Genomic DNA, 25,551 nt, shown 5'->3' with positions numbered 1-25,551 from the left:
AAACACCAATAAGTTTTCAATTCAACATCAAATTCTCATCGACTGTCCAACTTGTTCACTCTTACAATTTAAAGTAAATAACTCAGCACTGTTACGCTGAAAATCTCAACCCCACTAACTTATAAAGTAACAAAAGTGACATTAGGAGACTTTAGTGAACGTTGGGTTTTTCTTTGTTTAATGGTTTTTATTTATTTTTTGTCTATAGTCTCCTAGTTCCGGCCTGTCCACTCCTACTCACAGCTATCGTTTTTGCAAATGCCCTTTAGGCCAATCATTGGTCTCAGATCGAGCATCCCCATATTCATGTGGCTAAATCTTCTGTGCGTCCGAGACAAAAGCTAAAGCTAAAGCTTTAGCTAAAGCTAAATAATAACACTCAGGACATTATTACCTGCAGTGTTCCCTCAGTGAGGACTGAACTAGGCAAAAGGGCCTTCTCCTACTCCGCTCCTGTTTCCTGGAATATCTTACAAAAAGATTTGAAGCTCTCGACCTTGACCTCTCTAAGTGGCTTTAAGAATCTGTTGGACTCCTGGCAGGGTCCAATGCTGACATGTTCCTGTTTTTAGTTTTATACATTTGTCTTGGAATCTAGCTGTTTTTTTGGTTTTGTTACCTTTTTCCTTTTAGCCATCCTATTTGTTAAAAAAAAAAAAAAAAAAAAAAAAAAAAAAAAACTGTAGTATGAGTTTTTATAATTGCTTATTGTTGTTGCTGTTGTCCATTGTTGTCATCTTTCTTTGTTGAAATCAGGTCTCTCTTGTAAATGAGTCCTCGAGGCTCAATGGGATTTACCTGTATAAATAAAGGTTGATTGATAAAGCAGAATTCTGATCCCCCACTGCTGGATTCAGTGGGTCGAGCGTCCACTTAACCCACTGAATCTATGTGTTTACCCTACTATTATACAAGCAGGGCGCCCCACCCTTTCAACAGAACTGAGCGCCTTGCCTGCTGAACTGCCCCCCCATTGAAAAACTTGCCGGCACTAGCTTAGCGCTAAGCTAGCAGCGTGTAATACAGACACGCTAGCTTTGTCTTCCAGAGGTGGCGTCCTGCTTCCCTCACACTGAGCCGCCTCCACCCCCATGCTTGAAAACTGTCGGTACAAACGGCACGCAACACAGAGGTGTCTACGTTCCCCCTTTGCTCAATCGACAATAATCATAGAAGAGATGAGCGCCCTGCCAAGGCTAGTAATATAGGGGAAACCCTGTTTCCCCATTTATTAAATGGTGGCAAAAATAAAATGATTGTGAGATTAAAAAATTAAAAAAAAACAAGAATGATTGTTTTTCTGAGATACTGAGGGGCTGTCCTCAAGGGAACAGTGTTTTGTGGATGGGAAAAATCATATTATTATATTGTTTTAGTCTTGTGTCTAATCAAAAACAGCATTTTAGGAGCCCCGCAGTAGTATTTTTTGAAAATGAGTTCCAGAGTGGAAAATTCTTGAAACACCACCCTTGCATTTTCAAGCAGGGAAGGGAAGTCTGAGATCAAAAAAAAAAAAAAAGTTAAAAATATAACAACTGGACTTTAACAACTGGACAATAGGGATGTTCGATATGGCATAAAATTCATATCACGATATGTATTGTGAAGGGTGGCAATAACGATAATATCACGATATGTTTTTGGTATAAAACTTGCAATAGGAATGAAAAAAAAGCATAGGGTGTCCTTTTGCCATCATTTATTTTGAAAACTGCTATATTACAAAATAATCTCAATTAAGAAAAGTCCACTACTAGATCCAGAGAGTTTTTAAATAATAAACTAATCAAGTATTGGGCTTCTTTCTTGTAGAGCAAAACACTGCAAAAGATATCAAATGTAGTTTTAGCCATACGTTTTAAACAAAATAATATGTTAACTCTTAACAGTTTCCAGTCTTCTCACTTGAGAAATGAACAGCAACAGAGCAGCATTTTACACTGAAAACACTTCACCCTCAAATCTCTAGTGGGCGTCTCCTTCCGCTTTAAGGAGAGCTGACACAAAATGGCGACCAGTTTCCTCTGTGGCTTTGACCAGAGGGTCTCGCAGTAAAGTCACACAACACAGCGTTCTTTTCACAGATCTGAGAGCAGGTTTCTCTAAAGATGACCAACGCTTACTTTAACTTTTGATGGGGGGAAAAAAAAAACTTTCGACGGAACACAGCGTTTTGCGCATGCGTCCGAATACGGCAACTCTACGGCAACTCTACGGCAACTCTACGGCAAGCCGGACATAGCTTGTAGCTTTGCTACTTAGCTCTCGAAGAGAAGACTTTAACACCACTTATGCACAGTTTTCAACTCAAAAAAATTCACAATTAAATCAGACAACTGTTGATTTTACAACATTACTGCGGTTAGCCGGTAGCATATAGATCTCTATCATAGGCTAAATGTCTATTGTTTCTACCGTGTACTGTACATATTGCGCATTCCTACTGGACAACGTTTTGTTTAGTTTAGTTTTTTACTTTTTTGGGGGGATTTACCATGTCCTGGATGACTGAGAATCTTCATCAGCATGAAGTCTGAGATTGTCATCATTGTATGTTGTTTTGTATTTACAGTCTAATCCTACCATCCAAGTTTTATGACCAAGTTTCACACCTTGTTTCCTGTTTATGGTGTGTTTTTGTGGCAGTGCTACAGCACCACCTACAGGCCTAGCAAAATTACTACAGCGTTTTTGTGATTTTTACTTTGAGTGGATGATGACTTTTCTAAAAATTGTGCTGTGTATACAAGAGTATTTTTAGAAATGAGAAATAAAAGCTGAATTTGGAAGATCTGTTTCCATGTGGACAAGGTTTGAGCAAAAAGATTTGTTCTTCTGTTTTTTTTTTTGTTTGTTTGATTTGTTCTTCTCCCCATTTTTTTTTTCTCAAAGAAATTATAAAGCTACAGAAATGTTCCATATTAGCGGAGATAAATCATTCAAACTTCTTCTACAACTAATTAGTAAGTGTGTTATTGTCATGTATTAAATACTTTGTCGTCATCAGTAGCATTACTGCAGCCATGATCAAACTGTCTGGCATCATTTTATGTAAAACAATCTAAAATAACTCGCTTATTCTAACAGTGTAGACGCTTTAATTATATAATTTCAAGACGACCTCTCAACATGAACTCTCAATGAGATAAACTAAAAAGCCAAAGCTGGACGACACTACAGCAAGGCAACACGAGAGGAAAAGCAACGGGGAAACAGATGACTAAAATCTGTACTAGAGAAGCATCGAGAGAATACAGAGGAGCCAAACTCTTGAAATAGAAGGAACAGCATGTACTAAAAGTTCCTTCAGATGATGCCATCTCTTGAGAGCTTTCCTACATTTGATGAAAAAGGAAACATACTTCTTTTGTCTCCAAATTTATTCACAGCTCACGCTCTGAAAAGTTTCTTCTGGAAAAGTAACCTTCAAACATTTGCTCCACTCTGAAAGTTAGCATTGGCATAAAAAGTGTATTTTGCTATGTGAAGATAAATTGATTGTAAAACTGACAGCTTCACTGCTTATCCTCCAAAGCAATACCTGAACTGACAACTGTTACTTATAGACCCTACAGAGACCTTCTTCTTCTTCTTCTTCGCTCTTCAGGGGTCGCCACAGCAAGTCATCCTCAATCTCGCTCTGTCCTCACTCCAACTATCTCCATGCTTCTCTAACTGCATCCATATATCTCCTCTTTGTGTTTTTCCTGGCAGCTGCATCTCTAACATCCTTCTACCAATATACCCACTGTCCCTCCTCTGGATATGTCCAAACCACTGTCCCTCCTTTGGACATGTCCAACCCATCTCAGTGTGTCCTCTCCAACGTTATCTCTCAGTTGTTCAACCTGCGATGTACCTCTGATGATCTCATTCCTAATCTTATCCGTCTTTGTCACTCCTAAGGAGAACCTCAACATCTTCATTTCTGCCACTTCCAGTTCCGTCTCCTGTCTTTTTGTCCATGTCTCTGTCTCCAGACCATACAACATAGCTGGTTTCACCAGTCTTGTAAACTTTTCCATTAACCTTTGCTGACCCCTTTTGTCGCAAATCACTCCTGAAACTTTTCTCCATCCACTCCATCCTGCCTGGACTCTCTTCTTCACCTCTTTGCCACACTCCCCATTTTCCTGGACAGTGGACCCCAAGTCCTTGAAGTCCTGCACCTTTGTGACCTCTGCTCCTTGTAGCCTCACTGTTCCACCTCCTCCCTCTCATTCACACATGTTCTCTGTTTTACTACGACTGACTTTCATTCCTCTTCTTTCAAGTGCATACCTCCACCTCTCTAAGTTCTCTTCCACCTGTTCCCTGTTCTTACCACAGATCCTACACAAACCATATGTGGATTAAAAAAAAACATTTTAGCAAGGGGACAAAGGATAGAGTGGCCTCTAATTTTTTTAAACTATATTACTGAACCTAAGTCCGTGGTGCTACCATGAATAGTTGTCATAGCTGATGTCATCAATCATGTACATTTGTCTATCACAAAAACAAATTGAACCTGTACTGTATAACTAATTTTTAAACTTATCTTTTTATTTATTGAACTTTTTAACTTGCACAACAATTGTTTTTTTCCACACCACTAGGCAGAGTCTGTGGCTGCCAAAGCACTGAACAAGCCGGGTTTTCAAAGGCCGATATGGTGTAAAATATCCGAGTACTTCAAGCTAGCTGACAAGAAAGGGTGGTGTGTACGCCCTGGAGAGTTTCCTTGGCTTACAGCAGCACAAGAGCGCTGCAGAGACGGAGGAGCTCTGAAGAGCTGGCAGGAAATTCAAACCTTTATAAGTTAATATGCTGCCAAACGCACTCTGAGATTAGACAAGTTGTCTGTCTGATACATTTTTCAGTGAATAAATTAATATTTTGGATACAAATCTGAGCCTGTGCTCAAAGTCAGTATTGTTGTTTTGTGTCTTTATTGATATCGGACTTTCCAGCAGCTTCATTGTGTTCTCCTCTGTTGATTTAGGCGCAGTACTTTAGGTAAAATGCTAAAATAAAATATCCTGATCTCTTTTGTCACCTTTGTGTCCATTGTTGGCCGAACAGCTGCTATACTTCAGAGAGGGACGTGATCTGGGCACACGTGTGAATCCAACTGACTTCTGTCTGTTTTAAGCTAATTAAATGATGTAGATAATGTTAATAGCTAGATGGTTAAAATTAAGATTTGGCAGTTTAATAGTCAAAACTGAAAATTCATAAATGCAATTAATATGTTGTAAGAAGTATAGGTCGAGTTTTAAAAGACGTTTTCTGTGTTACTGTCTCTGTTTTGCATTTTGAAAGGTTACGTTGTATTTGTTTCTCTCCTCCTTCTGAATGTTAAACTATGTGACTGAAATCTTGCAAAACAATAAATGTTGCGCTTCTTACAAAGGGTATCCTACAACGTGTTGAACGCTCAGGGTTTTGATTTCTAAATGCACATATGATAAAAGTTTTATTTATTATGTCATGCTAAAGTTGGCGCTTCAAATTTATAATTTGTTTAAATGGGCGTTTGTTTACATTTTATTTTGTACTATAATGTAAATGCCAAAGTTGATTGTTAAAATTAAAATAACTTGTAAAAAAAAAAAAGATTTTGATTTTTCCTTTGTTTTGTTCTTGGAGAAAAAATGTTCAGATTAACCGATTACCAGCAATCAAAAAAAATAGTAGATCATTCAAATTAAAAATAGTCAATATTGGAAGCCCTAAAAAAAAAGAAATATGGGACTGCTAGTTACTTTGACACCTCAACAAGTTACTGGTTTACCTTGCAGCATTAAAAATGACACAAAAACAAAAAAGTCATGTTAAAATCAACTGTAATTCTAACATATGTTGAAAGAGAAACTCTTCTGTTAAAACAGATGTTGAATCAAAACGTCTCGAAAGACCACCATCAACTGGAAGATCCCTTGAGCTGACATTTACAAGCAAATAATCTTTAAATTACATTTTATTTAGAAAGCTGACACAAAAACATTAACATCTACAACCAATGAACAACTGAAAATCTGTTGACATAGCTGTCTCTTTTAGCTTTCACTTCCCTGCCAGGAAACTGTTGGTTCTTTGGTTTAGTCATGGCTCAGGAACAAAACAAAAGCTCCTTTTGCATTCAGGAACAAAGAGTGATAGAAGACGAGCACAATACCAACCCTGTGATCACCAAACCCATACCCTTCTTTAGTTTTATTAACAGGCTGACACATTTTAAATTAAACCAAAACAAGACTGTCTTTAGGTGGTCTCTGTGAAATGGCAATGAAAAATTGTTCAAATAAGTTTGTTTGTTTTTTCCTGTGAGAGCAAATAGCATCCATTCTGGTAAAGTCACTCTGACGCAGCGCAGCTCGTCTTGAAATAACAGGCCTTTTCAGTGTCGTGCTCAGCTGATGACTAAGCATCTCCATTAAAAATCAAGATTTCTGTTCAAACATCTTCCAATTTATACCTGTTGCGCAACACCTTAACAAGGGCATGTGAAAGCTGTGGGTGATACTGTGTCATCTAGATTTCCTGTTTGGTTATATCAAAGTTTTGTGACGTATTGGTTCAAGGTTCTGCAACAAGAGTTAGAAAAGAGATGAGGGTTTTAAAGCGAATGCGTTGTCTTTATGGATAGGTTGTTTTGTCATTTCCGTCACTGCTGCCGTCACGCCAAAAGTACGAATGACTTAAATTGAGTCACCGCATTGTGTTGTAAGAAATACACCTGATCAGCAAACGTTTTCAAGCATTAACAAGGTCGACATTTCAAGAAGACGGTGACTCCAGTCTGGTATGTGCAGCCAGCACGACGCAGAGCTTTAAAGGGTTTAGGTCTTGGAAGCCTTACCCCTGACATTATTGTAAGCTACTTTGTGATAAGCCTCTTTGTGGCGGCTTCGTGATACCATCAATGTGCTCATGCTGCCAATCAAAGCAGCGCTCAAATCACTCCACAGCCAATTTCAGTTTTCTGACATCGGCTGTGTAAAACTGCAACTCCAGCAATCAGTCCGTGTCACTGTGCTTCATCGTGAAAGCAAATCTGAAGGAAATAACTTCACAGTTCATGTTTATTCTTGTTTAAGAAATGTATTGCTATGTTTTGTGTCTTTATTGGAACCATTTTATCTGCAATCTGGGCAAATTTAGTGTACACATTGTTGGGGACTGCCATATTATTATCCGCCTCGGAAGTGTGTCTACATTTCTATCTCCGTTAACGCGGCCCGAACCACAGCGTCTACCCCCACAAAAGTCGTATCAAAACGACCGGCTCGGCCCCGTGATGTGTGCCATTACTTTTATTGGCATTTCGAGTTACCGTGGCGACGTAATTTGCGAACAAAGACGCAATATTTCACCAAATCCAGGAACTAGTTGGTGACTGGCCACTTATTAATCTACACCTGAAAAGCGTATCTTTTTCAACTTTAATGCGTCCCGAACCGAAACGTGGACCCCAACAAAAGTTATATCAAAAGAACCGGACCGGCTCTGGGAAGTGTGCAATTACTTTTATTGGCAATCGCAGTTACCATGGCGACATATTTTGCTAACAAAGATGCCAAATTTCCCATAGGAAATGAATAGGAGAAAACTCTTCACAGAAACTGAGTAACGTATGGAGCCATTTTGGTTCAACATGCATGGAAGGCACCTATTATTACCTATTATAAATATTCATTAGTAATATAATAATTAACATTAATTATTAATGCTAATAATTATAAATATCAATATTAATAATTATTAATATAAATAGCTATTATTAATTATTAATATTCTAATAAGAATAATTAATAATATATTAGCAATAATTAATAATTAGTATTAATTATTAATAATTATTCATATTCTAGATTATTTTTTGGTTCTAGATTTTCGCCGCTCAAGGTGGATGCATGTTGCAGTAATTATGTTACATTCATTCTGAGTTATTGCTTTTGGAAACTTTTAATTCCTCTTTTTCTGGATGTAAATCACTTTTTTCGGACGATTATTTCCTCTGGTATCGGATGCTGTGCAGCTGGAAGGATTTTAATGGAAACCTTTTTACTTTGGGGCATTTGTTATGATGCGTAACCATGGCAACAAGATTTTTTTTTTTTTAACAACAAGGAGCAGCTGATTAACATCTCAAAAGCTGAAATACCTCAACTACAGCATCAAATCCCAAATGAGTTGAAAAGGAGGCTCCGTGGACAAATTCCTGTCAACCTGACGGCGGTGCTCGAGTGCCAGACTGCCGAGATTCTGGAGCTGGTGGGAAACTCGACTCGTGACATCAGGAGGACGGGGATCTTCCCCCGGCACCTTCAGCTGTCTGCTGTGGTGACGAGGAGCTCTGCAGACTGCTGGGAGCAGCGACCATCGCTCAGGGAGGAATTCTGTCTGGCATTCGGGCAGTCCTGCTGCCCAGGAGGACCGAGAGGCCCGCCGGATCTGACAGCAAGCTGGATCTGGGTGGACGGATCGGTATCTGTGGCCAGATCCTTCAGATTCGCTGCAGGAGATCCTTCCTTCCCACAGCTATCAGCATCTAACAACTCTTGAATAAAACCAGGATGATGAGCTACGACAACACTTAATTTCCCTCTGGGATTAATAAAGTATTTTTGAATTGAATTTTGAATTGAATATTAATATTTTTATTAATAACAATTTAATAATAAATAGGCAGTCCCTGTCAAAGTTTCTCCAGGAACTTTCTAGTTTTTATCTACAGTTCTATGGGAGCACAGCTAACCTAAAAGTTAGCTTTGCTAACACTAAACTGCTAAACAGATTTTTTTTAAATAGCGGAAAATAACAGTAAAGCGCTAACTACCACTGTGGCTGACACTGTAAGACTGTCTGTAATATACCACCGTTGTAAGTGAACACAACGCAAAACGGTTCATAAATCACAAGTTAAGCGTCTGTGTCCCGTTCAGAGGTGTTTTCAGAAATTAATCCGGTCCATCAGAACCAAAGAGGAGGAGCAGAACTCTGCTGTGCTGAAGCCGAGTGATGCATTCAATGTGTGTCGGACGTCTCCCTCGAGTCATTTACTATAATAAATTAATTTGTTTTAGTGATCCTCTTTGTGGTTACTTTTATAAACTAACAACGAAGTTGCTGTACGTCATCATCAGTATTCTTTTGATTTTAAGTCAGTTTGTATTAAAGTAAAGATATGTGAAATGTGTGAGAGAGTCACGTCCCAGAGACTGTGAGTGTTGAATTCAATTCAAAAATACTTTATTAATCCCAAAGGGAAATTATTTGTTGTTGTAACTTGTTATCCTCGTTTCATTAAGAGATGTTATAGATACTGATGCTGTAGACAGGAAGGATCTCTTGTAAAAGTCCATCCCACAGTGGATCCTAAGAAACTGGCTGCAGATGCCGTCTGATCCGTCCACCCAGACTCGGCTGGCCTCTCGGTTCCCCCGGGCTGTAGGACCGCCTGAATGCCGGGCAGAACTCCTCCCAGAGCGACGTCCACTCCTCCCAGCAGTCTGCAGAGCTCCTCGTCGCTGCGGACAGCCAACTGTAGGTGCCGAGGGACGATCCTGTCCTTCCACTGTCATGAGCCGTGTTTCCTGCTAGTTCCAGGATCTCAGTGGTCAGGCACAGCTGGCAGGTAGATGAGAATGCGTCCATGGAGCATCCTTTTCAACTCACTTGAGATTTGGGGCTGTAGTCGAGATAATATTTGAGCTTTTGAGATGTTAATCAGCTGCTGTTGGTTGTAGAAAACTGCCTTGTTGCCATGGTTACGCATCATAACAAATGTCCAAAACTAAAAAAGTTTCAGTAAAAATCCTTCCAGCTGCACAGCATCCGATACCAGAGGAAACAATCATCCAAAAAAATGTGATTTACATCCAGAAAAAGAGGAATTAAAAGTTTCCAAAAGCAAAATCTCAGAATGAAAGTAACAGAGCTGCTCCAACATGCAGACACCTTGAGCGGCGCAATTTGAAAAGCATGCTCAGCTAGCCACAGAAAACTTTAAACAAAATTACCCGTTCAGAAGCTCAGTTAAAATTTTCCTTCACTCTTGTCTAGATTAGTTAAACTAGAGGATTAATAGAAGCACAGCAGCTGCCCTCTGTTACCCCTACCAGCAGGCATCGGACATCAAACAGCTCTTGCCCTCTTTTGTTTCGCTTCATCCCCCACGTTTGCTTTCAACCCCCTTCAGTAAAGATAAAGTCATAAAGACCTTCCCACAGACGGTTTATCCCTCTCTGCCCCTGATCATCTCTGCTCCCTATCCCATACCAAGAACCCCACCTGCTGGGAGGGGCGGCGGTGTGGGGAGGAGGCGAGACCCACCTGCCGGCCCCTCAGATGGGCACATTGAGTGACAGCAAACATGAGGCAGATGCTCAAATGGAAAGTTTAACAAAGAAAAGACGCTCACTAAAACTGAGAATAAGAATGCGAGGCCTGTTTACGCGACATAGATTAATAGATGAGGAGTGAAACTGTAGCTTTTCTGTTGCGGTTTAGCCTTTTGTGTACACAACAACAGCACTTGTTTCCTCTGAAGCCAGAGGTTTCTGAATCCAGGTCTCAAAGGGAAACCCCTGCAGTACGTGGAAACAGCTGTGCACTTTACCCAGGCGTTAAGTCAGTGATGTTCCTGCACTTGCACGAGCAGCAGATCAACAGTCAGCAACAGCTAAAATCAAAGTGCTGCTCACGCTTTTCAACATCAGGAGCAGCGCAGCTTCATCCTCGGTCCAAAACACAGGTTGACGGATTCACCGTTTTGAATAGAACCGCTTTGTTGCTCATGTTGTGACTGCACGTGCATCTCGTTGAAGGCGGGCGTCCGTGTGGCCAGATAAACGATAATTACCCTTTTTAGGTGCCCTCCTTTTCTGTGCACATGAACAACTGACACGTCATCTTACAACCTCCAAGAAGGTGCACCTCACTGAGAACATATGATAGTTTGGGTCAAAACAGAATTTTAAAGCAAGTGTGCAATAGTCTGGCAACTGGCATGGAAACTACTGCAGATTCATGTAAACATTTTTTTAATGTTGATTTTTAACCAGTACAGGCAAAAGAGAGCACATTACACCAGTTTTGGCCTCACTGCACTGGTTACCGGTTCACCTTCAAATCCAGTTCAAAATACTCCTGTATGTCTACAAATCACTGAACAGTGCCCCCCCCATCTCTCTGATTTGCTACAACCGTATGTCCCACCACGTTCCCTGAGGTCAGCGGACCAGTTGCTCCTCACAGTTCCAGGATCTCATCTTAAGCGCAGAGGTGACAGGGCCTTCTCTGTAGCAGGACCAAGACTTTGGAACGAGTTGCCTCTGCTTGGCAGACAGGCCCCCTCCCTCTCGGATTTCAAGTCCCGTTTAAAAACCCACTACTATTCAGTAGCTTTCAACACCAGATGATCTGTGTTTTGATCCTGTATGCTCCACACTGGTTTGTCGTCATTATCTGCATCGTTTTTATGTCTATATTCTGATTTACCTCATTTTGTATTTTGCTTTGTGTGTTACCTGTTGTTCTGTCTGTGCAGCACTTTGGTTGGCCTTGTTGCTGTTTAAAGTGCTCTATAAATAAAGTGGTATGGTATTTGCCACAATAAGCATTGAAAAAAATACTAATGTTTCTAGACATCTTTCTCATGTAAACAGGGCCTATGTGGGAAGGGTGGGGGGTGAGGATGGCCCTAAGGGGAGGAAGTTGTGAAAAAAGGCAAACTCATACCTACGTACCACTCCGTCATAAGATTAGCTCAAGAGGATGTATTAAATCAAAAGATTCGGCTGTCAGTAGCCACAGCAAGACATAAAAAAATCAAGCTTCTGATGCTTAACATCTGCAACAACCCGCATTTCTATGGCTTTATGAGCACTAGTGTTAACCGAGAAGCATTACGACTATTCACTATAGGCCCCTCGGTGTGTCACATTCAAACAGCTTTCTACCATAATTCAGTCTTCTTCCTCCCGTGGCACAATGAGCAGGCACGTCCAACACAGGTTCCACGCTGCATTAAGCTGTGGGCCATTAGGTGTGCAGCAGACCATCACTAACAGAAAGTGCTAAGACAGAAAAGAATAACGGTTTTCTTTCTCTGATATAATTCAGAATGCATTGTTCCATCAATGATGGCAAGCCGTCCTGGTCCAGACGCAGCAAAACAGGCCCAAACCATGATACCACCACCATGATTCACACCTGGGATCAGGTTCTTATGCAGGAATGCTGTTGTCAGCACTTTTCATTTAAACCAAAAACTTCTATTTTGGTCTCATCCGCCCATAAAACATTCTTCCAACTGTCTTCTGGCTTGTCCACGTGATCTTCAGCAAGCTGCAGACGAGCAGCCATGTTTTTAACCCTGCCATGCACACCATTGTTGTTCAGAGTTCTTATGGTGGACTCATGAACATCAGCATTAGTCAATGTGAGAGAGACCTTCATTAGTTAGAAGTTACCCTGGAGTCCTTTGTGACCTCGCCGACTATTCCACACCTTGCTCTTGGAGTGATCGATAAAAAGAAGTGGACCAACTGTGATTTTTTTTTTTACTTTTACTTAATAAATGCACTTTAACCGTCAAATCAGCTGCATTTCACCTGGGCGGCGCGGCGAAATGCAGCTGATTTGATGTTTGCTCCAGGAGTTCTGGAGCGAGACTAAGGTGGCTTTGTATGGCAGGCCAAGTGTCTCATTAATCGCCACTTTTACCTATTAACGAGACACTTGGCTTGCCATATTAGTCGAGGGCCCTCCAGTGGCTGAAAATGGTAGTGTTCAATATTTTCCATGTCAGAATGAATGAAATCGTCAGATCTCTGACAAAACTGGGTTATAAATATGGGGGGGGGGGGGGGGTATTAGTCGCTTCGGTGTATAAGTTGCAGACATGAAAATTTATGCAAGTTCATGCCAGAAATGAAGAAAATGTAAAAATCAAAGAAAAGCAACACGGAGATAAAGAGAAGACTCTTTCGTCCGTGAAGGAACAAGAACATGAGAAACATTTTTGTGGTTAGAAGAGGCTCCAGTGAGGGAGTCCTGGAGGGGTGCAACACAAACATGGCCCCAAGATAAACAATCCCAGTTAGACGTGAAAAAGGATATTGGATGTCAGAGATGATATTGCTTCACTTTGTTATTTTAGTTCAAGAAATACCATCCATCTGCCAATTAAATGTGTGGACAGGCAGGCAGGAAATAACAGGTTGTTCCATTCGTGTGAAGGAAAACACCATGTCTGCTCCATGAAGAGGAGGAGAGGCCTGAAGTTAGTGGATGGAAAAGTCTCCCTGAAATACCCACTGGACTCAATTTAAAAAATAAATAAATTGCTAATTCATTTAACCAAAAAGAACACACTCTGCAGAATGATTATAAATCCGAAATGTCTGTTTTTCATAAATAAATCTTATACAAGTGTGTCTAGCCATGGGCTGGTATGAAATTCTTATAACATGATAACGGTGAGCAAAAATACCACAATTTTAGTGTATTAAAATTAAAAAAGTATGATCTAATCGCTATTTTTTTTAACTGAAATATATTGCAAGTTAGCCGAGCCTGCATTAGCCTTTTAATTAAACCAATAGACATGCTAACATTTGTTTCATAACAACATGACCTTAAAAAGAGTGATATGTGTCGTTTTTCTGCCGTGACCGCCTCCGTATTTTGTTGTCAAAAACACAATTAACAGCCAAACTTTTATTTTATTTTTTTAAGTGGAATGGTTTAAGGAAGTCCCCAGTTCCATCATACACAGCTGACTGTCGGCTGCCAGCAACAGGTGGAAGACAGGCACTCGACTCTGCGCTACATACAACCAGAGAAAACCCCACAGTGGTTCTGGTAATTAAAAAAAAAAACATTAAAATGAACTTAAACTGCAGGAACATGACTAAAAAATATGGTTTGAACCTGAAAACCAGCCTTTACATAATTAGGCCTGTCACGATAAACAATAAATCAATTAATCGCATGATAAATGAAAAAAAATCAACTTCATTATCGTTTCTTCGTGTCTCTCTCTTTCTACTGACGACACTGGATGACAAAAGGCTCAACTCCGGTGCTCTTCACTGACCCCTCCCTGTCTCTTTTCTCTTTAAAATCTGTTTTAATCGTCCAAAATCACGTTTTTGGATCTTTAAAAGCAGCTACGCTGAGAAGCTAAGCTACGAGCTAAGCTAACGGGCCGACCTCGGGGGAAAAAAAAACCTCCGTCTTGTCAAAGCTCCAAAATTCACGGTTGAAACCTGTGCTTTCGTGTGAAAAGTTGTTTTTCTCTGCAAAAAGAAGCTGAGAACTTGTTTACTGATTTTTTATTTATTTTATTTTAGCTTTGTGTGACAAATGCTATGCTAACAAGCTCAAATCACACAGAGCGTCCGCCATTTTGAAAAACAAAAAACGGGAAAGAGAGACAGCCCATGTCAAGTCAAGGGGCCTCCCTCCCATTTTTCTTAAAGAGACACGCTGCTCGCTCCCTCACTATCCATCCTTTGATTTAAACAGTCTTATACGGCCATCCAGTGGTCAAAAAAAGGTACACACAAAATTAACCAACATTTCTTCTTAAATTTGACAATAATTACTAATTATTGTCAAATTTCAAACAATATTATCGTTTATCGCAATAATTTCTGAGACAATGAATCGCCCAGAAAAATGTGATATCGTGACAGGCCTATACATAATAAGCATGAATTTGTGACACTGTAAATAGTATGTTCATTTTTTATGTATATTGCACAAGAAAATGTATATGTATTGACTAAGATTTAATTATAACATTTGCTTTTTATGTTTTGTCAAATTATTTTCACTTTTTGTGATAAGGAGGTTTTTGTTATTACTTTTTGCATGACTCATTATCCAGCCATGCATCTTTTTTCTTTACCTTTATCTTCTTCCTTTTCAGGTCACTGGTGCCCATGTCCAGGAATCACTGTGAGAGAGGTGGGGGACACCCTGGACAGGTCTCCAGTCCATCACAGGGACACAGAGACAAACAACCACTCACTCCCTCACTCAAACGGGCAAAATCAAAAAGCTGCTGCTACCGTCCCAGTCGTCGGCTCTCGATAGTCACACCCCGAATTGTTTTGTAAAATGCCTTTTTGACCCAACAAATACCACCCACGGCCCTCCAGAAAAAAAAAGGAACGGAGAAACAACTTTGAATGTGCCTTTTCCTGCCATTATTGTTTATTTTGAAAGATTATAAGATAAAAAGTCAGCCTTAATAGCAAAACGAGTGCATTTCACTCCATGTTGAACCATCAGACAGGTGAGAATGGAAAATTAAAATCTCCAGCTAGCAGGATTACCAGCAGGACACGTCTTTGTTCCATTAGAGTTTTCAGCTGTGGGACTTGGGGTGAGTAAAGTAACTTTTAACGCAACTGTGTGAACACGGTCGTTTTACAGTAAAACTGTGAAACAGGCTACAGCTCAGATTAGCACGCGTTAAACAGCTTGTTGTGCTAACAGCCGATATTGAGCTAATATATTAATTAGCTCTGCATGACAGAATTAGGAAGCATTGTGAGAAGTTTTAAGTGCTTTATAAATAAAATGGTATGGTATGGTTAGTATACCAGTAAATATATGAATATTTTTAAAAAAATAATAATAATTACCGAGCAATTTTGAAGTGTTTTTGCTTAAAATGCACATTCCTACTTTTTACCTTAATAAAGAAGTTTGTGTTGTGGCCAGCAGCTTTGATTCCAAATTTATAATACATAAAAAATAATAATAATAACAAATGACCCCTCCTATCCCAGTATTAAATACTAGTTGTTTTCTCTTGCACTGGACAGATAACGCAGCAGATCTTATTGTTCCATCTTTAAAAATGTATTTTTTTCTTCTTCTCTGTAAACCTTATTTATTCTGTGTTTGCTCCGAGCTCGTCAAAAGTTTTAACTGAAGTGCAGCATCAAATCCCGTGAAGACTGCTAAAACGCTGGGCTTTGCTGTTCAAATACTAAAAAAAAGTTCTTCTAAGTCTTTAGCATATGTCTAAATTGTCTTTGTAAAAACACACAGATGTTTTTAGGATACAGGTAAGTTTAAAGCCAACAGATTTTTCACTTGAGTCCACAGTTTTTGTGGATTAGTGCCTTAATTTTTATAGAGAACAAAACACAAAGAAAAGGCCAAAGCAAAGCTGATTTTTCAACAGAACAGAATGTACAACGAACAAGCAGCGGTCGACGTAAGCGGTTCCCGTTTGCCTGAGTCACCCTATGTTTGTCTCGGACAACCAAGTAAGATGGCCATGAATTAAAGTTCTCCGTCATCGCAACGGGTTTCCATCATTTTCAACATCTGTAAAAATGAAAGGGGGGGAAAATGTGACTTTTTGCAGTCTTGTTAAAACCATCCAATCTAAAGATGATCCAGGGATTGAACTGAGGCTAGTTTCAACAAATAAAGAGAACCAGAGCCACAGTTTGACCCAATCGGAGCAGAGCGGGACGTGCTGTCCGATACTGCGGGTGTGCACGGTGTCCTCAGAGACAGACTGCAGGCGAGGGCACCAATCAGGGTTTCCTGTACAATTTTCCAGGGAGGACACCTGGCGACCCTAACCGAAGGTAATGGCATGTAACAAATTATTAAATGTATGTGTTTTTAGGTGGTTATCTTGTTAAATTTCGAAGAAATGCACAGCGAGTCCCCCCATCTGCGCGCTCCCGCTTCCGCGTATCGGCTTTTGAAATGCAGATGATTTGACCAGTAAAGTGCACTTATTAAGGAAAAGTTCAACTGAGACACACCCTTGCTACAATTTCAAGCAAACAAATAATTGTTTTTAAGTGTTAATCTTGTTAATTCTTGTTAAAGTCCTCCCGTGCACGCTCCCACAGTCGCCATTTGGCAGCCATCTGATTTTTGGCACACCGGCCCACATTTCCAGGTCGTCAGTGGAGACGCGTAACAGATGCGACTTATACGGCGAAGCGACGTATTTATGGGGTTTTTTTCCACTTTATTAGACATATTTGTACTGTTTCAACTTATACGGCGGTGCGACGTGTACAGTGGCAAGTATGGTAATAAGATCTAAGATATGAACTAAGAAATACACTAAGCTAAAACTACGGTGAGCAATAGTAGTACAAAAACAATACGTTGAACTGCAGCAGTAGCAGCAAGATGGCTGACTGAGAACTTTTGTAAATAGTAAACTTTATATATAGTGCAATATACTTAATTACATTTTTCTAGAGATGTTTGGCTTCTTTATTGCAAAGGTTACGGACAACCCAAAATGTTGGCAGACAACCAGATTCTGTCAAGAAGCTGTCCACTGGACAACCGGAAAAAGTTTCTTATGTCCACCCCTGACAAGTATCGCACCCGCTTTAGATCCAAACACAGAAATATAAAATCCATAACAACCTCCAAATATGGCATGAATTCAATTTTGACAAAACCTCAACCTGAGGTCAGCATTTTTATGAGTTTTTTTATTACACTGTTAATCATGTTGGCTTTTTAAAAGCAAGAATATATTTAGTTTTTGCATTACGATTCTGAAGTTGCACCATTTCATGTTCAACTTTATGAATAAACGTGACAACAGAGGGCTTTCGCCAACTGCATCAAATTCAAATTGTGTCGATTGCCGCGCCACAGTGGAGGTACTCCAACAAGGAGTTGTTCAACTACTTTTGCAGTGTTTGCAATACTGTTGGCAAAAAGCACAACTGGATAAATGCATCAAACCTGCTAAAATGTACAGGAACAGCAAAAAGATGGAGAAAATGGCATTTAATCCAATTTTTAAAAGCCCATAAATGGGCTGGAAAGCCTTGCATCCATTACATCAATGCACCAATTGTGCAGTGATTGTAAAAAACAACAAGAGAGACCATAAATTTCACTTTTCTACTTTGTTTTCCTCATAAGGAGATTATTTCACACCAGTAACGAGGTATCATATCCAGAAAAACAAGCCTAAGGAAATAGATGTTTAACAACTGTTGGTCCTCATTCACAGTTCTCTCACAACAACACGGAGATAAGCTTTCATAACCCCTGGTCCCTTCCCAAAATCTTCTCCTTAGATCTGTATTGGTCTCAGAACTGGCTCAGATCAGGTTTAAAAAGCCACAAATCCAGACAAAGCTGAAAAAATCACAGCTACACAGACCAACAGCTTCTGGTCATCTTTTCCTTGACTTTGGACGGTAATTGGTAAAAACGTGTTTTCACAGTTAGATTGATGTGAGCAACCTCTCTAGTAGTTTCCCATCTTCTTCTTTCGGCTGCTCCCTTCTTCAGGGGTCGCCGCAGTGAACTTACTCACATGAAGACTTGGCGATCGTTTTTACGTCGGATGTCCTTCCTGGTACAGCAGACCACCGAGCTGCCACAGCTCTGTGTGGAGCAAAGAGCTGCCATCTAGAGTGCACCGAGGAGCAGATGGTGGGGTGTAAGGGCCTTGCTCAAGGGCACCGAGTGGGGCAAATGAGGGTGGAGGCAGGTGTGGATGCTTCACCTTTTCCACCCACATTCTGATGTTATCGGGGTGTCGAACCGTCAACCTTCCGAGTACAGGCTCGCCTTCTCTAACCTCTGCGCTACCTCACTCCCTCCTTAGTTTACCATCTAAACTAGAAAAATGTGTGCACTTACGATGAAAGAGACCTCAGTATTCTACTCAAATACACCTCCAATATGGTGACAGCTGCTTTGAGCTATAAATGCAACGTAAAAACACAAAAAATACTTGTGTGCAGAATAAAGAGTGATCCGGTACCCAGCTGAGAATGAGATTATTATCAAAATGAATGATATAAACCTTGAGTAAAGTATGACAGTGCGTTTCTAAAACAATCCAAAGTGAAATGGTCCCTCGCTACTTCACGGTTCGACATTCGCCGACTTACAGTTTCGCAGGTCTTCAATGTAAGATTGTACACGACACATGATTGGCTGATTGATGGAAGGCGACCAATCAGAGCATTGTGCTGAGTGGCAGACTGGCCACCCAGAGCACCGGGAAACTTCCCGGTGGCCCGGCCCGCCCAGTGACCACCAAAGTCCAAAGTCTTGTGACCAAAGTCTCGGCTCGGGCCGCACTCGACCACTTCAAATAAACTATCCATGCCGCTCACTCAGGCATCCGCTCAACCGAAGCTCCCCGAGCACCAGTGACGAGGAAAGGCAGATCCCACCCCCCGCTGCCAACCGCCACAGCAGAGCAGACATACAACTGGTGGGCGTGCAACCTGTTGTGTGTCTCTGCTCCACCGTGACAGACAGCCCCAGAGAGAGAAAGGAGGGGGCAGGGTGGGGTCTGTCCCGCCCCCTTCACTACCACCCAGGGAGCCCCAGTGAGGCAGACACCCAGTGAGCGGCATGGACCGTCCATCCAAAACAATCAAGCTCGACCAGAACCAAACCCCCGGTCCAGCCCCTCGGTGACCACCGCACAGGCCAGGCCACCGGGAAATGCCCCGTCGCTCCCAATGGCCACCCCGCCCCCAGGATTGGGTCAGTAACCATAGCATCAGTCTGTCAGCTCTCTTTCGCTGTGCTCTTTTAGAGCGTTTAGAGAGTTTAGAACATTGTTAAGAGCACTGCAAGAGTGTGGGAAGGATTTATAAAGCCTTAAAAGATATAAATACTAAAAATAAATATACCATACCATTCTATTTATAGAGCACTTAAAACAGCGACAAGGCCAACCAAAGTGTTGTACAGACAGAAAAACAGGTAACACACAAAGCAACATACAAAATGAAGTAAATCAGAATATCCTGATGCATGCTCAATAATCCAGGTAGAAAAATCCAAAAAAAGTTAAATCTGGTCCTATGGACATTCAAAAAAAAAAAAAAAAATGTAGAAACGTTTCGTCTCTCATCCGAGAGACTTCCTCAGAATGTCCAGAGGACCAGATTTAACTTTTTTGGATAAATCAGAATATAGACATAAAAACGATGCAGATAATAAATATGACTAACCAGTGTGGAGCGTACAGGATCAAAACACAGATCATCTTGAGTTGAAAGCTACTGAATAGTGGTGAGTTTTTAAACAGGATTTGAAAACAGAGAGTGAGGGGGCCTGTCTGACAAGCAGAGGCAACTCGTTCCAAAGTCTTGGTCCTGCTACAGAGAAGGCCCTGTCACCTCTGTGCTTAAGACGAGTTCCTGGAACTGTGAGGAGCAACTGGTCCGCTGACCTCAGGGAACGTGGTGGGACATACGGTTGTAGCAGATCAGAGAGATGGGGGGGGGACACTGTTCAGTGATTTGTAGACATACATGAGTATTTTGAACTGGATTTGAAGGTGAACCGGTAACCAGTGCAGTGAGGCCAAAACTGGTGTAATGTGCTCTCTTTTGCCTGTACTGGTTAAAAATCGTGCTGCTGCATTCTGGACCAGTTGTATTCGTGCAATGGAGGTCTGACTGATACCAAACAGGAGTGAATTGCAGTAATCAAGCCTAGATGTAATGAATGCATGTATTACTGTCTCCAGGTTCTTTTGGACAATATGGGCTTCAGTTTAGACAGCCGCCTCAGTTGGAAGAAACATGATTTAACAATCATGTTTACATGATTGTTAAGTTTCAGGGAAGGGTCCATTATCACGCCCAGATTAGTGACTCTTTGTTTTTCTGACGGGGTTAGAGCGGAGAGGTCGATGCAGTGGTTTGTGATTGTGTCGTTGGGAGGGAACAACATGACTTCAGACTTCTTTTCATTGAAACTTAAGAAGTTTAAAGCCATCCAGTCCCTGATGTCAGCCAGGCAGTCGAGCAGCGGTTGAATAGAGCACGTACCATTGTGTCTTAGGGGGAAGTAAATTTGACAGTCGTCGGCGTAGAAGCGAAAGGGCATGTTGTGTTTCTGGAAAATAGCACCAATATAGCGTTCCTACTTCGCAGTTTTTCACCTGTTGCGGGCGGAGTGTGGAACGTAACCCCCACAATAATCGAGGGACTACTGTACTTTATGAGTATAAATGTATCACAGAATGGAGATTTTTAAAAATTAGGGTTTGAGTTATAGATGTTAGACTAGTTTAAAAAAAAAAAAAAGGCTGAAATGGTATCTACTCTACACTTGTCTGATTTTGCTTTATTTGTTTTACTTACACAGACTACCGGTTATCGTAGGTCAGACATGTGACTCGAGCTTCCACGTGGTTTTCAGTGGATTCAGCAGAGGGCCTTGTTTACACTGAGAGTGGACCCGCATTGTTGATATGCTTATTAATATAGCCGGAACCTGCTGGAGTAAACGCTTTCCAGCTGTACACCATTTGATATAATTCACACTAATTGTTTATTACGCCGATTCTTACTTTGCTATGACTACATTAAACCTGTTCTGGTAAAAAATAGAAGCCTATAACAAAGCATCTGTACGACATATGACAAAAGCATTTGCATGGAAGGGTTTGTGCAGAAGTGCTGATCAACATAACTTTGAAAAGAAAAAACCATTACAGTAATAACAGCAGGAGGTGAGTCACGCACTGACTGAGCTGGTATTTGAACTTCATAGTCAGCAGTAAATGAATCTGCTCAGTGGAGTCAGACACACCTCATCATTGTAATTATCTGCTGGGGGGGGGGGATTAAAGGCAGCAGCCATGTTCAGCTGCAGGTGACCGTATTTAAAGCTGCTTACTTAATGAAGTAGCTGGTCCCAGCGTCGGTAAAGCCTTCCTCCCATCCCCGAGGTAGATCTGAAATTAAATAAAAATAAAAAATAAAAAACAGTTAAAGTTCAGTTTTCTAATGGAAGAAGCAGAAAGTCAACAGGGCGCAAATGTTCCGCGTGCACCAGCTTAGCTCGCGCACCTGAGCGGATCATGTGTCCGGAGTTCACGGGCTCTCCGGAGCGAGGATGGAGCCAGGTGGTGCTGCGCGTCTCGTCGCTGCGGCACCGACACACAGAGCGGGAGAGAAACACCTGTTACACCGCCGAGCCGAAAACACTCCGACAACTCCCGGTAAACCGGGAAGCGCGGGCTCGTTCAAGCTCTTTAACCGCACTCACTTGACGAAGAAGACCCGTCCGTCCCCGCGGACGCCGTAGGACCAGTGTTCAGGTAGGGCGTCCCGTCCGAGAGGCGCCGCCATGATCCGCTCCGAAGCTTCACGTGAGCGCCTCGCCACGGAGCTGCTGCCTTCAGGGACTCACGTCGCGTCCGGACATTCCGCAATCGGTGCGTGAGACAGCTCAAGCACGGACAGCAGGTCTCCAGTCTGCTCAGGACCTGCTGCAAACCAGTATCCGGTGAACCGAACCAGTACGACGCACAGCATTTACTGTCTCTGTGAAGCTTTCATGGAACAGGTTTACCGTCTTTATGATGGCTTATTTAATCATTTATCCTAATAAATGTGATTTTTCTTCATTGCACGTTACTAAAATGCAGATAATCTTTAAATTCATCTGTTGTCAACCATTTGGAAGTGGGGCTCGGTGAAATAAATAATAAATATCTTGCTTGTTTTAAGCAGAGTCAAACTTGTTTATACAGCTGTGGCCAAAAGTGCTTAACAATAAGATCAAGTAATTAGGATAATTAACAAAAAAAAAAGAAAAAAAGATGTAATTAAAAGCGTTGAAAGAAAAAACACAAAAACAATGAGAAAACAACGAAATACTAAATCAGATCATACTGTGTTGATCGTGTGTTTGGAGTGGACTGTTTAATGTTGGGGGGCAGATTGTTCCAGAGTTTAGGGCCCGATCTCCTCGGAGCTCCAGCTAAACAGCTGGTCAGATCATGTCAGTGTCCAAGAAGGAACATATGGATTGGTCAGAGAGGTATGAGGGTGCAAGGTTATTAATGCACTTAACGATTAACAGAAGAATTTTTAAAATCAACTTTGTTACGTACGGAGAGCCGGTGAGGGGAGGACAAAACTGGTGAAATATGATCAAACCTACGAGTTCCTGTTAAGACTCGAGCTGCAGCATTTTGGACGAGCTGGAGACGTAAAGGGACGCCTGACTGACCCCAACATAAAGAGCTTCACGGTAGTCTAGCTGGGTTGTAACAAATGCATGGACTATTTTTTTTTTTTTTCAAACAGATCTGATCAACACGGACTTCAGCTTAACTATCTGCCTGAACTGGAAGATGTTTTTTTTATTATAGAACAGAGTTAATCTGCTTATTAAACTTAAAGTCAGAGTCTAAAACCATCCCAAGATTTGTAACAGACTGCTGAGGATAAGGCTCAAGAGAGTCAAGGTTAACAGGAACAGTAGGGTTAAACACAGTTTTTTATTTTTTATTTAAATAGTTATAAGCTCTGTTTACTTGACGCCATTTTTAAGTAAAGCTGTAGCGTTTCTGACACCGAAGCTCTTTGAACCCAAGTCTCAGAGTGGAGGGTTTTGGGAACTCCTGGCATCCGTGTGGAATTGCACATGAGCACTACAGACGGCTGCAATAGAATAGTTTGAACAGGTGAATAGTTTTTCTGTGTTTGCCCAAGTAAATGGGCAACGTTCATTTAGATGGATAGAGGCGTGTGTTTGTGCTACTCGCTCCTGTAGATTGAAGTGGCTGCGTGCATGCATGTGTTGGCTGAATACAAAAATCCCAGCACCAGCTAGTGACCTGGCATGGAAACTACAGCAGATTCAACAAGCGCAGCATTACCATGTAAACATGGAACTTATCGTATCCAGAGATCGGGGCTTTAGTACAAACGGAGTTTAAGTTCAACGGGATTGATGAGCTAACAGCAAACCAACTAAACCAGCTGAAACTCTGGTAAACTCCCACCACACCATCAGTTTTGCATTACATGATTATTCACTCAGATTTCTGTGGTGATTTGTTCAAACCAACTACAGCAGCACGATGCCGTGCAACATTAACAGTGACGTAAAGGTTTGAAAAATGGTCTTCATATGAACATCTTTGAAGTTTTAAAGACTGGAATTCAGTTAGGATGGCAAAATTTGTTCTGGAAGTGAGTCCACTTAAATCATATGGAAGAGCTCGAGGGGACGTACTTCCAAAGTGAATTTTGTCGTCTTTAAACAACTCCAATCGTCAAAACCTTTATAGCTTTTCATGCAAACACTATTATTTTTGTCATCTATTTTGCGTCATGTAGTTGATTTGGCAGAAATTTTATAAAATTCCTGCTGGAATTAGCAGCTGCACCTGAAGTGCTGCACCTAACTGACTTAGCTATTTCTGTTAGCCAATAACCACAAACTGTTATGTAAATCACAGCGTATTTAAAGACTTACAGCCATGTACAGGTTTTGCATAAACTTCTACAAAATGTTGAACATTTTGGTTTGTTTAACGATTAAAGCATTCCACTTGGATTTCAGCTGCATTCGGACAACTCTGATTAGACAAACATAGTTATTCAAAGAGCTATCTACAGCAGGTAAGATATTAACTTTTCACAACTTTCATAGCAAAACCCATTCACGGGCCTAGCTAGACTTTTAGTAACTTTGTTCCATTTTGCTTGAGAGTGTAGGGCATTAAGCATAAAGTAAGAATATATCATATGACCTACCATTTATTGTGTATGGGTAATTTTGTTGCTATCAGTTTGATTGCATTCATATAGTCAAAGCAATATTTGTTTAATTTAAGCATTAAAACCAGATATATTCACCAAAAAATAAACAAATGCCTCCTTTTAGTGTTTTTCTAAGTTTTAATTTGTGAAATGGAGAACACCTTTGGGCTGCTTGGATTAATTTCCTCTGTGGTGATCAGAACTTGTAAAGATGGGAGATGTTATTAACTACATCCATCCATTATTACCTTTATCTTCTTCCTTTTTGGGTCGTGGGGGTCACTGGTGTCCATGTCCAGCAGTCACTGTGCGAGAGGCGGGGGACACCCTGGTCAGGTCTCAGTCCATCACAGGGACACAGAGACAAATGAGACAAACTCTCTCTCTCACCTCGGGACATTTTAGAGTTACCTGTCAGTCTAACATACATGTTTTTGGTCTGTGGGAGGAAACTGGAGTACCTGGAGCAAACCCACCACACATGCACAGAGAGAACATGCAAACTCCACCCAGAAAGGTCTCGAGCCGGGATTTGAAGTGGCAACCTTCTCGCTGAGAGGCAACAGCTCAACCAACTGAGCCACCGTGCTGCCCCAAAAAATATTAATTAAAAAAAAAAAAAACTTCAGGGCTTAATGAAGCTACAGCTAGACTCAATGTTGACGGACCTGATTGTTCCATATTTTCCTAACAAAGCACTTTGCTCTCAGACTGCAGGTTTACTTGTGGTTCCTAGAGTTTCCAAAAGCAGAATGGGAGGAAGATCTTTCAGTTCTCAGGCTCCTCTCTTGTGGAACCAACTTCCAGTTTCTGTCCGTGAGGCTGACACATTGTCCAGTTTTAAAATTAGGCGGAAGACATTCCTTTTTGATAAATCCTATAGTTAGGGTCGGCTTGGGTTTCCTAAGCTATCCCTTAGTTCTATAGGCTTAGACTGCTGGAGGACAAATAAACCACATTTCCTCACTCTGCTGCTGTCTTTACTTGAGCTACTCTACCT

The 25,551-nt window shown here is 41.1% G+C and overlaps 1 protein-coding gene across 1 annotated transcript in view; it reads right to left on the bottom strand.

The window, feature by feature from the left end:
- The window catches only part of LOC119416092 (pleckstrin homology domain-containing family A member 7), a 198,537-nt gene extending 176,385 nt beyond the window's left edge, over positions 1-22,152 (bottom strand). Inside the window, exons 1-3 of the mRNA XM_037683270.1 lie at positions 22,042-22,152; positions 21,843-21,919; positions 21,670-21,727 (exon numbers count right to left, since the gene is read on the bottom strand). Coding sequence (XP_037539198.1) covers positions 21,670-21,727; positions 21,843-21,919; positions 22,042-22,124 — 218 coding nt within the window. The 5' untranslated portion in view covers positions 22,125-22,152. The remainder of the gene's footprint in view (positions 1-21,669; positions 21,728-21,842; positions 21,920-22,041) is intronic.
- Positions 22,153-25,551: the final 3,399 nt, after the last annotated feature.

The sequence above is a fragment of the Nematolebias whitei genome, chromosome 10, assembly GCF_014905685.2.
Source record: "Nematolebias whitei isolate Nwh7 chromosome 10, NemWhi1, whole genome shotgun sequence".
NCBI classification, from domain to species: Eukaryota; Metazoa; Chordata; class Actinopteri; order Cyprinodontiformes; family Rivulidae; genus Nematolebias; species Nematolebias whitei.
This window is presented reverse-complemented; position numbering and strand designations above follow the sequence as displayed.